Source organism: Phragmites australis, chromosome 8 (genome assembly GCF_958298935.1).
Source record: "Phragmites australis chromosome 8, lpPhrAust1.1, whole genome shotgun sequence".
Taxonomy (NCBI): domain Eukaryota; kingdom Viridiplantae; phylum Streptophyta; class Magnoliopsida; order Poales; family Poaceae; genus Phragmites; species Phragmites australis.
The window spans coordinates 31,170,830-31,187,520 of record NC_084928.1 but is presented as its reverse complement, the minus strand read 5'-3'; the positions used below and the strand labels follow the sequence as shown (position 1 = coordinate 31,187,520).

Genomic DNA, 16,691 nt, shown 5'->3' with positions numbered 1-16,691 from the left:
CAATAAAACTAGTCTCAACGGATTTTTCATTTTGAGTCTTATTACTCCTTTCTGTCTTGTTTTTCAACTTGAAACATTGAGAAATATTATGATTTATTTTTCTGCAATAACGACAAAAGTTTTTAGATTTATGGTCTCTTGATTTAGATATAGAAGAATTGCTTTTATTTGAGGATCTAGCTCTAACAATTAAACCCTCAATTTTAACTTTAGAATGAGAATCAATATCAAATTTCTCATTGGACTACAAATTTGATTTAACATTATCAAAAATCACTACTACAAAAAATGACTTCATTGCTAGCTCCAAAACCACCTTCACTACCGGTTTTGGTGCCGGCAATGGACAATGGCCAGTGATAGTCCCCGAATATCACTGACGGCCGGGGACCGGCAGTGAAGGGGGTTATTATTGCCGATTCGACATAATTGTGTAGGAAGAATTATTTTTTTTTGCCGCCATCAGTGGCCCCGCCCGCTGACGGCTCACCCGCAGCGCCTGCGGCGAAAGCTGATTCTACCTAATGGGCGGTTGTGGCTTAGGTCACCAATGTGGTGGCAGGGTTCCCGGAGGCCGTTCGGCCCCTCGAAATGGAGCCAACTCTGCCACGACTGCCAGAGCGAGCCATGATGTCCTTGGGATACGGTAAGGAGGGTTCACCGGCGATGGAGGCTGGGAGTGCTGGGGCCGGTGGGCGTGGGCAAGAGACCAATGGAGAATAAGAGCAAGAGTGCCAAATAAGGATGTCATTCGACCAAGACTCTTGCTTTATTGACACGGGGAGGAATTATTGCCCCCTCGGGGCGCAGGCGTACGTCCCGTCCTGTCCCGTCCCTCCTCCCACTATCATGGGGAAACAGAACCGCTCTCCATGACCCTCCAACACAGAGGCATCGTGTTTCCCACTACAACTTAGTAAGGTATAATTGTACTACTAACCACAGGCTGCATTTAACGCAGAGGCATCGTGTTTCCCACTACGACTTAGTAACGGTGACATTAGGCGTTTGGCTTGACCATTGGGCTGGCCATTTGCAACAACTCAAATCAATCAGAGGACCATGGGCCACACTGTAGCGGAGCCAAGGATTGCCGGAGGCCCTGCTCCAAAAAACCGTGGGGATGGTCGCTCCGTAGCCACCCTCGCAAGGGGCTGCTGTTGGGGGTCACCATCAAGGACCCCCGACGCCCTAGGCTCCGCCAGCCTGAGTCCAAGGGCCACTCAACTTCAGAGCTCCTTCGGAGCCAGCGGGCTTCGGAATCTCTACGGAGACCCAGGCCCCTGGAGGTCGTTGACTCCCGGAGCCTTAGGGAACCGATTGGCCCCTCCAGAAAGATCAGCAAGAAAAGGAGCCTACCGGTTGCCATCTGCCTGCCACGAAGTGATCAGCATTTAATGTCGGTCTAATTGGTGGCCAATCTGACACACTGGATAGGGCTGACGCCACAGTCGACGACCGACCAAGCACTGCACCCACTTGCCCCAATTAGATGATGTCATCAGAGTAAGTTGAAGATTTACCTGGGTCCGAGCAATTTACTTAGCTGGTCTTAGGTCTCGGTTGTATAGTGATAACTTGTATCTCTACTCTTTTAGGGGTATGCTTGTACACTTACATTTTGAAAGGCAATATAAATACTGACCTTAGACACATGGTAATAGGGGCGACAAATTTTTCATCACTCTAGGCATTGTTTTTCTCTCTAGTTCTTCTCCAAGCTTGACCCACTCTAGTGAGTTGGCTCTCACCGTACTTTATTCGTGGAAGATATATTTTCTTGCACCAACAAACACTTTTCTTCATGTATAACGTTTCCAACTTCGCCAACAATGAGATGACAGTTGTCTCATTAATGACTATGCAAAATGTCTGTAGACAAACAGAGTTGTACGACGTAAATTGCTTTTTCATCTAATTCCTCTAATTTGTCATTTGACACATCCGTCAGTTTAGCAAGCAATGCCTTTAGTATGTCTGCATGTGTGAGAACAGCTTTTATTTGAACCTACCATATGGGAAAACTGATCTTGTCATCGAACTTCTCAATGTAGAATTTAGTGGATGATATAGTGAGGAAAAATACAGATAAAAATATGGTAGTTTCTAAAGGAAAAAAATACTGGTACGCTGTGGGTGCGTGTATCAATTTTCAACCAAAAGAAAGGACCATGAAATTCCTAGTACGCTGATATGTGTGCATGTAGCAATTTTCAATTAAAAAAATTCAGCTACGCAAACTGTCAGTCTAATATGTGCTGACGTCAGCGTGGCACAGCAGATTTGATATGGATCTTTTGTGGCTTCGCGCCCTGTGGCAGGTCGTGTGCTTCGATGCTTGATCTCTATGTTTTCAATCCTTGATCATCTTTTTTCATAATGTTCAGCACTTTGACTATTATAGGAAACATGTCAACTAAATTTTTGAGAGTTTTATAATAGGAACTCCAACGAGTATCTTCGAGTCTTTGAAGACATTATTCTTGATTTAATCCTATCCGAGTTTCAAGTTATCCACATCCTAAGGCCTTACTCACATGTTCATAATTGATATCTCTAATCAAGTATCTTCTCTTAGATGATCCACCCACAACAGTCAACAAGTTAGAAATCATAGTAAAGAAATCGCTAACGCCTTTATGCTTTCTCATAACGGCCACAAGGACTAATTGGAGTTGGTGAGCAAAATAATAAACATAATAAGCTGTAGGACTTTCTCTCATGATCAATAATTGCAATCCATTAAACTCGCCTCTCATATTTCTAGCACCATCATAGCCTTGGCCCCTAACTTGATTTAAGCTTAGCTTGAGCTTTGCAAATAGAGCATCAATGGAAGACTTGAGGTAGGTAGAAGTTATTTCTCTCACATGAACAAGATCAACAAATCTCTCTTTCACAATTCCACATTTATCAACATATCTCAAAACTACAACCATTTGTTCTTTGCAAGAAATATCTCTAGACTCATCAACTAGCAAGCAAAAATCATCATACCCAATTCCTTCTAGAATAGAATGTAGCACTTCCTTTGCAAAACATTTAACAATGTCCCTTTGGATTTCAGGAGCTACCAAAAGACTGTTAGCTGATGCATTTTTACGTGTAACCTTGCATAAAGAAAGATTTTGCTTCGCTGTGTAATCACGAAATTCCCTAAAGTTCCCTTTGTTGTGGGACTCATCCGATTCATCATGGCCCTGAAAAAGCAATCCTTCTTTAACAATATCCTAGCAACATCAATGGATCCATTTAGCCGAATTAAATATGCCTTCTTACCGGCTTCACTTTGAATTTGGAATGCAACATCAATGTGCTGTTTTTGTTGTAACAGATCATCACATTTCATAGTCGCTTTATTGTGTAAGCTACCAACACCACCTACATGCAGTTTTAGCCTTTCTTTCCTATGATAACTATTCCAACCATTAACAACAAATGCTTCATATCCGGCATCCTTCTTATCTCTAAACAAGAAGCAACAAAAACAATATGCCCTATCTTTGGATTCACTGTATTCAATCCAACTTCCAAACTCATCGAACCATTTTGGAATAAATCTTCTTGGGCTTTCTCCTATATGTGAGAATGGAAAATTGCATGTACGAGGTTGGGATGACCCTTTCTCCAAGTACTTTCTTCTCACCCTCTCTCTTTGATTAGGATGGTAATCATCAATTAATTTCCTCAAGCCTGGATCATATTTAATCTCCTCTTCCCGATTGATATCATTTGGACATAAATTCCTTGCATTGTTGGCACTATCTGACTCTGGTGCTTTCCTTTTATAAAACTGTTCCATGAAATTACCTATCATTTGTAAATTATTTAAATATTAGTTACTTACACTTACACACTATCATAAATATCAAGAAATCCCCAATTCTAACCCTAACAACATTTTTTAAGTAAAGAGATAATTCAATTTGTAAAGTAACACATAAGCTGTTCAGTTTTGGTCTATGTTTTCCAATGTCAAAGAGCTTTCTGAATTCTGAGTTGTATCATTGGTCAACTGAAAGCAAGTGAAGGAAAAACGAAAGCAAAGACACGGGTGGGCTCACCGGTAGGCTTGTAGCCTCGTGGGAGTCGCGGGTGCGGGAGCAGAATGAGACACGGGAGCAAACTGCAGGCCTGACGGCCGGCAGACAGGCGGAGGTGCGATCGTGCAGAGCAGGCTGTAGGCGACTAGGCGAGCAACTGAGCTGCTCGAGTAGGACTGCTGGAGCACGGGTCCCTGCGTCACATACTCGCCACTCACGTAGTCACACGGCGAGTCGATGGCCGGCGGAGGCGCGGAGCAGCCGAGCAGGAGCACGGCTCGCCGGTGGGCTCGTGGAGGCGCCGCGGCAGCTAGGGCCTAGGGCGAGTGGGCGACAAAGTCGGGCGTCGGGAGAGAAGGCCTTGGAGTTGGGGGCTCACCGTTTCGTCGAACAGGAGCTGGGCCGAAGCAAGCGCACCAATTTGGCTACGGGTGCACCAATTTGGGCCAAGGGGGTGCGTGTACGGTGAAATTTTGATGATTACAACTAATTTTTTGATTTGGCCTGGGTGCATCCGCACCCTGTATGGTCCACTGGGCTTCGCCCCTGGAAGAACGTGCGGAGGCAACACAGTGGACGGTAATGCTGCGAGGTGATGAGATCTCGGCGTCCCAGGAGCGAGAGGTGCAGAGCCTCACAAGAGACCTGTCTGGCAGGCATAGTTGCACCTTTGTGATGAACTTATGACGACGGCAGGCCACCAATGATTGGGAGATGGCGCGTGCGATGGATCGGGCGATGCGGTCCCGGGAAGAAGCGCGATGTGACGTGACAGATGAGGCCAGGTCGTGCGATCCCAGTTAGGAGCACGCACAACGTTGAACCCTGGTGTGTGGTGTAAGCGGTAGGGAATCGATCGATCGTGTAGAGGAATGGATGGCTCTAATACCATTTTTCATGTGTTAAATATCTAATTATAGGATATATACGCATAAGAAGTATACTATATATGAATAGGGTACACCATATACCTGATGGACACCTCTGGATATTGCGGATCCAAATTTGTAAAGCCCAGTATATCCAGAGATCACGAAAGTCTATACTAGGAAGGTCTTGATCGGGTTAACCAACTTGAACACAACTGGTATCTAAGCTGGATTTGACTGACTTGTTTTGACCGACAAGATGAAGGACTCTCTATCGACTACGGCTGGGACTAAGGCGATGCCAGGATCCCTTTATAAGGCGGGGACCTTTACCTCAAAGGACAACTCATAACAGATCCACGTCTACATAACTCGACGCAAGCACCAAGACCTTAGTTTTGGAGATACTCGACGACTTCAACCCTAGATTAGTTTAGATCCGATCTACTCTATTGTAACAGGTTTAGCCACCTTTCTTGTACTCGAGACAATCTATATACAGCATCATCCACACAAGACGTAGGGTATTACTCCTCTTCGGGGGCCCGAACCTGTATACATCGCGTGTCTTGTTTCTGCTCGATTCCTGATCTCGAAGGTACCCCAGTTCAATTACGGACATATTGTCAAGAACTAGTCTTTGATAGTTGGCACGCCAGGTAAGGGGCTTCATCTATTTTTCAGGATCGATCATGTCTCAAGTGCACATTCGTGTTGGATTCTTCGACACCAGCTTCTACGACCACTTCAAGTCGGCGGCGGTCATCTTCACATCACCTCCTGCTGGTTTAGAGATCACCTTCGGAACGATGGTATACCGCTGGGACGATCAAGGTGAACTGATCCATACCGGTATCATTGAGTCCAGCCCATTGGACACATACCGCAAGATGGGACACCTCGAGTGGGATCCCAAGGAGCCTAATGTTCTTTAGTTCATGGACACCGATAGCAAAGGTGGGAGTCAGGATAGCGGTGGCGACAGCTCCATCAATGACCAGAACAACCGAACATATTGATTTGTGTTTATGGCCAGAGCTGATGGTACATCCATCGAGCAAAACTTGGAGGATTCAAACACTGTGATGAATGATGGTGAAAAAATCCCCGAGAACCTAGCAGCAATAGCTGGGGCTCTGCAGGCCCCCGATAGCGCCCATCATCGACGGGCGAAGGAAAATCAGGGGAACCCTGATATTCGACGTCGACTTGGCCTGGGAAGGCATGCTATTCAGGTGGTGCCCCCACCCGCAATTATTCCAAGATCAAGGAATGAACTCCCTCAACATAGAGAACGCGGAGCCACATCATCTCGACCACATCCAAGTCTAGGCAGCGTTGTTTTCAGTACCCCAGAAGCTAACGTCCAAGGTGCTCATATGATTCTAAGGTCCTTCCCTGAGTTGGATCTGATGAATGCCCTAACCCTGATGGTCAATTAGCTCAAGACTCTGCTTAATGCGACTCAGATCCAGGCGGCTCTAGTGAATAACCACAATGCCTCTAGGCACCCCATCCAGCAAGGCGCTGATTTGAGGAGTCACGGATACAGATATCCCCAACTCAAGGGATCCCAAATAGGAAGCTCGGGTGGTCGAGCTCAAGCACAATCCTACGTGCCAGACTGTAACTACCCCATCCATAGGCGCATGAACCAGGAAGACCGAAGGAACCGCATCCCTCACGATAGGCTTGACCTACGGAGAGTGATAGATAACCACCGTGAGGAACGCGGTGATGACGACCGTCGTTATAACGATTACAGACCTCCAGGATGAGACAGTCGACGTGACTCCCCTGTTCGAAACAATAGGTGTAACAATCACCCTCCATCTCCTCCTGAAGAATTCGATGGAGGCTATGTAGCCTTCGCACTCGAGCTCTGGTCGATACGATGGCCCGAGAAGTTCAAGGTGGGTCCGATCCAGAAGTACGACGGAAGCTCAACCCCAATGAGTGGTTACAGATCTACACCACTGTTATTCGAGCAGCCGGTGCTGACAACAGGGTAATGGCCAATTACCTACTAACCACCCTTGATGGACCTACAAGGTCCTAGCTGCTGAACTTGCTGCCCAACTCAATCTGATTGTGGGCTGAGCTGAAGGCTTAGTTCATGGCCAACTTTCATGGAACGTTCGAGCGCCCAGGAACGAAAGAAGATATCCATTAGCTGAACCAAGGTAAGGGCGAGTCTCTTCAGAACTTCATTCATAGGTTCAGTGATAGGTGCAATACGATCCCGAACATCTCCGACAGCTCAGTCATCATCACCTTCAAGCGAGGCGTCAAGGACAAAGATCTGGCCGAGAAGCTTGCTACTCGGAAGATCAATATGGTGAAAGAACTCTTGAGCTGGCCGACAAGTACACAAAGCGTGCTAAATCCCAGACACACACCAAAAATCCTCAGTCTAGCAAGGACAAGCCCGAGTCCTCAAAGAATAGGGGGAAGAAGAACAAACCTGGTGACAAGCGCAAGGGTCCTGTCACATCCCAAATTTTGTAGTCACGTCATTAAGCATAATTTAGCATCATAAGCATCTTGTTTAAATGTTAAGCATTATGATTTTCTTGTTATCTCGTTTGGTGGTTTGATAATGGCTTGGTGTTTTAAACATAACCGACGCGAGGATTTTCATTAGTTTAAGTCTCGCTTAGAAGTTATAATCTCTGCGCTTGTTTTTATAATAGTTGCGCAGCTGAAATTAGCTTCTCTCTCTAGCTCATGGGACCCACCTTGGGCTGGCCTCACCCCTCCTCTGTTCTCCCACTCGGCTGCCACCACAGCAGTCCCTCTCCCTCACTCTCTCACCCTCCCACGCCCTCACTCCCCCTCCAAACCGAACGGCAGCAAGGCTGCTGCTCTCTCCCCTCTCCCTCTCTCATTCCCCACCCAAAATCACACTCAAGGAGCAAGAAGTAAGGTATGAATGTCACTCCATGATGTTCCCCACCTCTCTAGCTTTCCATCCATCTAATCCTTGCTCACATGCATGAAGGTTTGGAGGTTTTGCAAATCAAATTCGTCACCTCTCTTTTCTGCAATTTCAGCAGGTAGTTCATCCCTTCTCCGAGCTTCTTCCATCAATTTCTTCTCCACCCGAAGGTCTCCGAATACAACAAGAACCTTAGGTGAGTTCTCCTAGGTTTCTTTAGTGGGAATGTACGTTTTAGGATGGATGAATTCGAGTTTAGGGGCTGCAAATCGAGTATTGCAACGCCTCTCTTGCCCTTGATGAAATGGAGATGGTAGGAGGAGAATGGATGAGATGGCCTTCGAATCGTGTTTGTGGAGTGGATAAATTAGGTTTAGAATTCATGTTTTAGTGCCTATACAGTGTATGTGGGTTAGAATTCAACATTCAAATCGAAGACCTCGGGGGACGACCTGGTCGATGATCTCGTCAAGATCACCATCATCTTCATCTCCTCCTTATGCAGTCCACGTCACTGACTCCTGCGCTGTTCGCTCCGTGGCGTCGGCGTCGAGAAAGCGCCGGAGGTGCCAGGTGAAGGGTCGAGGACCTCCGACGGACTTTTTGTTCCCTCTCCTCCCATGCCTCTCACTCGATTCCTCCTCATCGGAGGAAACCATGATGACTTCTGGCAGAACAATGGTGAGAGGCTTTGGGGTGAGAGATCCCACTTCTTCGATTTCTGGATATTGCTCGGGAGACGACGGTGGAGTGGAGGCCATGGTTTCAAGTTGTATAAATGATACTGAGTAATGTGCAGGGAAGAGCGAAAGTAGATTGGGAAATGAACGGCTTCGGGTTCCCCCTATTTATAGTCATGGAAACGGGTCGAACGGAAAGGTTTGGAGTCGTCAAGATCCGATAACGACGGTTGAATTTCCAAGGCCGCCTCGGGTGCACGGTAATTCAAGGCTGACACGTTGGGCGGAAGCCGAAACATCACAAAGGCATTATGGCGTGTCCAATCTCTGTGCAGAAGGATGTCGTGTCATTATGACACGTTAAATCAGAGGTTGCGGTGAAAACGAGCATGAACGGGAGTGGGTTTTAATTTTCACCTACCTGATTGTTCGAATTCACTAGATGACTAGAACATAATCACTGCCATACACTCGAAGGTTTACGCCTTTGAGCATAATGAGTTGATGTTTACGCTCTACTCTCCACTTGATCCAGTCATCGAGCAGAGAGTCGGCGGCTACATCGCATAATTTTGATGCTTATGCTTCACTCTCTGATTAAGTATCACGCTAACCAGAGAGCTCGGAGCTACATTTTTTTATGTTAGCACTGATGCTCTACTTTTTACTCGAATTCAATTATCGAGCGAAGAGTCAGAGGCCACATCGGGTATTTTGTGATGCTACAGCTCTACTCTCTATCTTGATTATCACATCAAGCAGAGAGTCGGGGGCTACATCGTGTACTTTTAATGCTGCGGATTTACTCTCCACTCAATCCAGTCATCGAGTAGAGAGTCGGGGGCTACATCATATACTTTCGATGGTACATGTATGTTCTTTCTTACTCTCCGATCAAGAAATCTTCTTCTCGACCAGAGAGTCGGGGGCTACATAGTAATACCATGTTCTGTAAATACACATTTTTTGCAAAAGTTTATCTGGCTTTGCGTCAACTGCATTGGATAGAACCAATAGAGTCATGTGTTGGGTCGATGACGAACAACTATACCTCATAAAGCATAACAGCACAAGAGATTGTCAGACATCCCATGCTAACGGCCAAAATGGTTCTGTAGTTCTAGTCGGTCTCATATGTGTTCTCCATCGAGTTCATGTTCGTCCACAGGTCAAATACGCGAGTCGGCTAAAAGTTTGCAAAAATCATCGTGTTATTTCTTCTCTTTCTAGTTTTATACTAGTCTTTTTCTTGTTATTGAGGATACTTTGAGTGGTCACTCGAGGTCTAATGCATTTAATAAAATTTTTAATTGAGCTTTTAGGTATCGGCGAATATTTGATAAGTAGGTTTCGAGGATGGTTTTAGCATGTGCTATTCGGTTTTTGCATCTACTTATGCTAACTCTATTTCATCAACAAGGGAATAATGGTAAGAGCATACTGGATAAGCAAAATAATAGTAATGTTTACAGATAAGTTTCAAGTGTTTCGAGTCAATCACTGTGAACAATTAGCCAGAAAGACTGCCCTCACTTTCTTCATCAGGCAGGCTGAGCTCTAGGGACTCAACGAAGGTAGGGATCAGAGGATTGACACTTTGGATGACATTTGATGTCTCCTCTGCTGAACAATCGAATCCCTTGTCACTACTGATATGTCGAGGTTGGGGTTGTAGCTTTTGAGGAGCCCAAGCATTGTCTCGGCACTTATGGAGGTCGAATTGGCTCATGCGGTCTAAAGTCTGATCCTTTAGCTTTTGGAGCGCGATGACTGCGGTGTCCCGCTCGGCGGCCATAGCGTCTCATGCGGCTGCAATGGTGTCCTGCTCGATAGCCATAGCGTCTTGAGCGGCGGCAATCTTGACACCTACAGTCTTGAAGAGATCCTCTATTTTTGTCCAAGGATCATTAGTTGGGGTCTCAGCTTTGTTGGTTTGTAGGCTTGTATCAGGTGCGTCTGCAGGAGTTTTCTCTACTTGAGGAAGTGAAGGCAACGTCACTGGAGAGGACTGAATTAGCTGGTCGGTTGGATCGCTCATCGTCTGTTCTTTTAGCTTCTTCAGGGAGAACGATCTACGATTAACAGTGTGAGGAAGGAAAAGGAAGGCTACAAGACAAGATAATTGTTCGAGCAAAACCTTTTGGCGATTGGGATACGTGAAATAATGTTGACTTCTGCCTCTTGATGGTGACTTTCTTCTTCATCATACCAGCAGCTGGGGCTGGTTGTGTTGAAGGGATGACTTGGGAGTCTGAAGAAGTTAAGGAAGCCATTACCCGCAGAAAATTAGCCCACAATGGCTCGTCATCATTCTAAACTTATCGAGTTAATCCTCAGAGAATTGACCAATGTAAATAGGCTAATTTGCTATGAGTTACCTCTCTTACCGAGTCATCATGCGCGGTGGTTTCTCGAGGAGGTGTTTGTGGGGATGCAACAGTCGATCCCTATAATAAGGCCCCCATACAGACCCGGTGTCAGTTGGGATATGTTCGATAACCAGGATAGCAGTCAAATAAATGATCATCTAAGGACTCGATTTCAAAACCAGTAGATTTTTTTATCCACGTTCGCTTGAGGGGCTGCGGATCATAGAGTAAAGTCGATCTCTTGGATAGAAGAGACCCTTCAGCCTCTTGATCAGTTGGTGTTTTTCCCTTAGCCTTGTCATTAGCGCCGAAGCGGGAGGAATCCTTAGGAACAGGAACTCCGGTCATGGGGACGCTATCCTCTTGGCGGAAGGCTGGAACCTGAAGTCACAAAGACAGATCAGATCGAAAGAAGCAAACAATGCTATTTTCTCAATTCGAGCAAATTCTCACCGATGGTCGATGATTCTTGAGGGAGTTGGGCTGAATAGTGCATGGTGGCACCTCTTCAGCGAATAATTTTCTCAATCGAGCAGCAGTGTCCTACAGGAACAGGGCTAAAGGAAAGAAGGAGTCACTCAAAAGAGTTCGACTGCAGTTACATAAGCAGTAAAATTCTAATTAAATCTTACATCCGGCCGCATCCCGGGAGATATCATTGTCTCCGGTATAGTCCCACGCGAAGTGATCCCGCGCTTTTAGGGAACTCGACCTTCGACTAATGAAGTCTTTGGCCAGATGCCACCCAGTCAAACCACTCTATCTAAGTTCGTCAATCTTCTTGACGTAGTATGCAGTGTGGTTAAGCTCGCGGTGCTTCTTCGACTAGGATGGATTTGGGTGAGGTTGAAGGCCCTTATAGACTAAGGGAGAGGTGACCGGGTCAGGGTTGGAGACATAAAACCAGTTCTTCTTCCAATCTTTTTGCCAGGAGGAGATTAGCACAACCGGAGTATAGGAATTCTTCATTCCGTTACGCAGTTGGAAACCATAACCTCCAACACATTTATTTTTAGTATTACTTTCCAGATGATAGAAATACTGGAACAAGCTTAAGCTCGGTGCGATACCGAGAAAGGCTTCGCACACATACAAATACGCTAAGCATGGTTATTGAGTTCGGATTTAGGTGGTGGAGCTCGATTTGGTAATGGTCAAGAATGTTGAGAAGAAATCTAGAAGGGGGAACATTGAAACCGCAACAAAAAAATGATTCAAACACCACGAGTTCATGATTGAACTGGCAGGATGGGAATTCCTCACCAGACGCTGGCCTCTAGTTGGCCAGCTCGGGAGGAGGAACGATTCCTTCACCCTCAAGTTCTTGAAGCTTCGATTCTTGCATTGTCAAGATCGCCCAAACATCAGTCAAAAACCTCATCTCATCCAACTGCTCAGAGGAGGTGTCAGTGGCCTTCAAATTGGTTTCTTTCTCAGGAGAGGAAGGAGCAATGGTGTTCGCAGAAGGGCTAGAAGTCATGGAGCAAGATTGCTATGCGGTGACGCGTGCTTGGGCAAAAAAAAGGTGAAAGCTTGAAGCATGAGACTGTGGTGAGAGGATGAAGAATAGCTACAATCCAGGTTCGTACGAATATAAAGCCTGGTACTTAACATTTTCTTTGGTAACTACTCTTGTTACTATGACGCCTCATTCAGCGTGAAAGATGGGATGATGGCATCGTGCAAATTTTTTGCACACCCATTCGAGTGCATTAAATGTGTCTATACCCAATGGTTTAAATTTTGAAGAATTCTTTTTAACTCTACTTAGAGACGGATGTCAAGAAGTTGAGTTTTCAAGCCTTTCTTTAGCTTCGAGTGCGGACAACGGTAGGGCGCTCGACCCAATAGCGTTTCCACTTGATACTCGGAACAGGAAATCCTTTGCTTGATTCTTTCGACTGCAAGCTTGATCTACCTTGCTCAACTAGGCTTAGACTTGGCAGTACTCGAGTAGACGCTTGTGGAAATCCTACCTGTTGAATAGAGTTAGGGGGCTACTGTCGAATATCTAACTATAGGATATATGCACATAAGGAGTATACTATACATGAATAGGGTACACCATATACCTGATGGACACCTCCGAATATTTTGGATCCGAATTTGTGGAGCCCGGTATACCCGTAGATCATGAAAGTCTATACTAGGAAGGTCTCGATCGGGTTACCGACTTGAGCATGACTGGTATCTAAGCTGGATTCGACTGTCTTACCTTGATCAACAAGATGAAGGACTCCCTATTGACTACGGTCGGGATTAAGGCGGCACCAGAACCTCTTTATAAGGTGAGGACCCTGACCTCCAAGGACAACTCATAACAAACCACGCCTACACAACTCGACGTAAGCACCAAGACCTTAGTTTTGGAGATACTCGACAACTTCAACCCTAGATTAGTTTAGATCCGATCTACTCCATTGTAATATGTTTAGCCATCTTGCTTGTACTCGGGACAATCTATATACAATATCATCCCACATGACATAGGGTATTACTCCTCTTCGGGGGTCCGAACCTATATACATCGCGCGTCTTATTTCCTGCTCGATCCCTGATCTCGAAGGTACCCCAGTTCAATTATGGATTTATTGTCAAGAACTAATCTTCGATAACATGTTAAACCCCTCCAATGAGAAGGTAAAAAATCACGGAAGACATTTTATTATTGATGGTATATAGTTACAAGGGGTGACTTATATTTATAGGTGCCTTATGTAGTGGTATTAGACTAGAAATTCGTTTTGAGTCATTATCCAATAATATCCATAGTCTAGTATCACAAGCATTATTACATGACAACACCTAGACACAAATATAGTCACACTGAAACTCCGGGACTGCCACCCCCCGGAATACAATACAACAGGATTAAGCAAACACGCAACAAAGACAACTGCTAGACTCAATTACACTAGCTCCATGAATGTCCCATGAAAACAAGAAGTAAATTTACATCCAAGTACACAGTAACTGACAATTTCACTGTAAATATTATCAATTTGCAAAACGTGGTTTACTTAGCTGAGCAGAGCGTAGGATCATTCGATCTGGAGGGCATTAGCCGTGCTGCTGGAGTGATTGGTCTCACTGCCGGTAGGGAGTATTGCAGAGAAGCTCGGAGGCCTTGGAGGGTCAGGGAGAGGGTTGATTTCCACGGCGCCTTCTAGCATCTGCACCACCTTGCGCATCGTCGGCCTGGTTGATGGGTCCTTTTGTAGGCACCAGATCGCCACGCGCGCGAACCTCTCCACGCTCTCCATGTCCACCAGCGCCTCGCTCTCTCCTTGCATCAACAGCTCGGCCCTCCCACTCCTGATCAAGCGCTCTGCCCAGGCTCTCAGGGCAGGTACTGTGCCGTGACCCTGGACGTTATCCAGCTGCTGTCCTGCAGCCCTCTTGCAGCATATCATCTCCAGTAGAACGACACCGAAGCTGTACACGTCCACCTTGTTGTCCACCTTACCCCCACCATCGAACCATTCGGGTGCGACATATGGCCTCGTACCTGCAATCGTGGTGACCGTGTGCTGCGTCTTTTGGTCTCCAAGGAGCTTTGCGATCCCAAAATCTGTTATCCTTGGAGTATGCTTGTCATCGAATAATATGTTCTCGGGCTTGATGTCGCAGTGGATAATTTGGGATTTGCACCCTTCGTGTAGGTACTCCAGCCCTTTGGCAATGCCTATTGCAGCCTCAGCGAGGCAGCTCCAGCATGGCCTATCCAATCGGAAGATGAAATCGGCAAGGGTGCCTCCTTGCATGTACTCAAACACCAGCATCCGGTGCACCCCTTCTTTGCAGTATCCAATCATACGGACCAGGTTCTTGTGGTGGATCCGACCGAGAGATTGTACCTCATTTTCGAAATCCCTTTCATTGTGCTCGTTCAATTTGATGAGTTTCTTCACTGCGACATGAGGTGGATGTAGAGAACTCACTTCCCCTTTCCATACTTCGCCAAAGCCGCCTTTGCCCAGCAGCTCTTTAAAGCCATTGGTTGCTCGGTAAAGCTCCTTGTGAGTGAAAGTTCTGAGTCCCACTGATAACCTCCTCCTTGCGGCCTTCTTACTGGCGTAGCATTGCCAAAGGGAATAGGTGATAGAGGCCACAAATGAAATTGCCAAAATACCAATGATTATGTAAAGCCATATGCTTCTCGGTGACGTTGGACCTTGGACCGCAACAGAAGAGCTGATTGCTGCTACTTTGATCAGTGCTGTCATTTCGGTGCCGCTTCCCTGCTTCCCGTCTGTGAGCTTCTCCACCTCCATGCAACTACTTCCGTCGATCAATACGGCTACGCAGAAGCAGTTGTTCAAGCAGGAGGTATTGCATTGCTGTAATGCAGTTGTGGGATACTTATTGTATGCTGATTGATTACTCCAGGCAGTGTTATCCATCTTCACTGTCGTGAATTCCCCGGAGTGGTCTTTCCCATCGCAGCTGTGGGGAACAAAGTTTGGCCAGCAGCCTCTGTATTTATGTTGTTCATCCACGAACACATAGCCATCTGGGCACTCACAGTTTAGGCGCTGCTCTTTCAAGGAGGATACCTTGCAGTACGCATTTGGGCCACACATGGCTTGTATACCGTATTTGGTCTTCCTGCTACAACCATCACCTGGGAACACACTGACAACATCCCACGCGGTGCTATCCGTGTTGTTCTTCTGGTGGGCATAGACACGGATGGTGCCGTCTGGATCCAGTGCGGCGTAATGGTAGTAACTCTCGGCGGAGTTGGACGGCCGCTTGGTTGTCAGATTCTTGTAACCGTTCATGCTGTCATTGTAGAAGAGGTTCCCGGAGTTGTCGAAGACAATAGTTGGAACCTTGCCACTATGCCAGGTCCCGGAATCCCAGTAGGGATCACCTGTATTACCGGCAGGGGAACTGGTGTGGTCTGGGTCCCTCATGTACAAGACGATATTGTCATCATCTTGAACTATCAGAGTGAAACGCCCAGGGGAGAAGTCTGTGTCTGTGTTCTTCGACAGAAGATATGTTCTGGAGGTATTGGTCATGTTTTGGCCTGGGAGGAGAGTGTGGGTTGGATAATCAAAGCTTTGCCACGATACACCACCGCCTCCAACTCCGACAGCAAGGAGCTGGAGGCTTCCGGAGTCAAGCAGCACGAGAGTGGATCCGAGATGTTGGCCAGGACTCCATAGCGTCGTCTGGCCCTCAACGAGGGATAGCCGGTTGCTGTGATCAAGGCTAAGAACAGATTGCTTCGTGGCAATCACCGCTTGGTTCGAGGCCGGATCTCTCGCGAACCACACCACCGTCTTGTTCGTGCAATCAGATGCACCGAAATCGAACCATATGGCGAGGAGGAGCTGGGTTGGATGGAGACTAGGATCAACGTTGCAGAAGCCAAATGCAAAGATGCCTGAGGAGCTGGTCAAGTATCGAGTGGGACCAATGGGTGTTATGCTGGATCCAACAGTGAGCTTGTTGGTTTGGGCAGCAGCGCTCATGAACAAACGAGGCTGCTCTAGTAATATGAGAAGGATGGGAGCCAGGTAGAGTACAAAGGGAAGCAGTGGCTCCATAACTGCTGCATAGGTTCTTTCCTGCTCGATCGGTTCACATATTATAGGGAGAGAGGGGTTGCATATTTGTAAGTTGACTAGATATTTTGTTAAGTCATTGCTTTTGTTCACACTTGTATGCTTAGGGCATGAACAATGCTAAGCACCTTGTAACTAGGTGTTTAAGGAAAGAGAATGTTAAACACCTATATAAAAATTATAGTTTTCAATGCTAACAAAGACTACAAGTGTTTA

At 46.3% G+C, this 16,691-nt stretch overlaps 1 protein-coding gene across 1 annotated transcript; it reads right to left on the bottom strand.

The window, feature by feature from the left end:
* Positions 1-13,940: 13,940 nt before the first annotated feature.
* LOC133927734 (G-type lectin S-receptor-like serine/threonine-protein kinase LECRK4) lies at positions 13,941-16,457 on the bottom strand. Its single transcript, XM_062374144.1, has one exon. It carries the CDS (start codon positions 16,455-16,457, stop codon positions 13,941-13,943), a length of 2,517 nt encoding a protein of 838 aa, XP_062230128.1.
* Between the last annotated feature and the right edge of the window lie 234 nt (positions 16,458-16,691).

Excerpts from the sequence above, each read along its gene's own strand:
- LOC133927734 (XM_062374144.1), bottom strand. The coding sequence starts at position 16,457 with ATGGAGCCACTGCTTCCCTTTGTACTCTACCTGGCTCCCATCCTTCTC.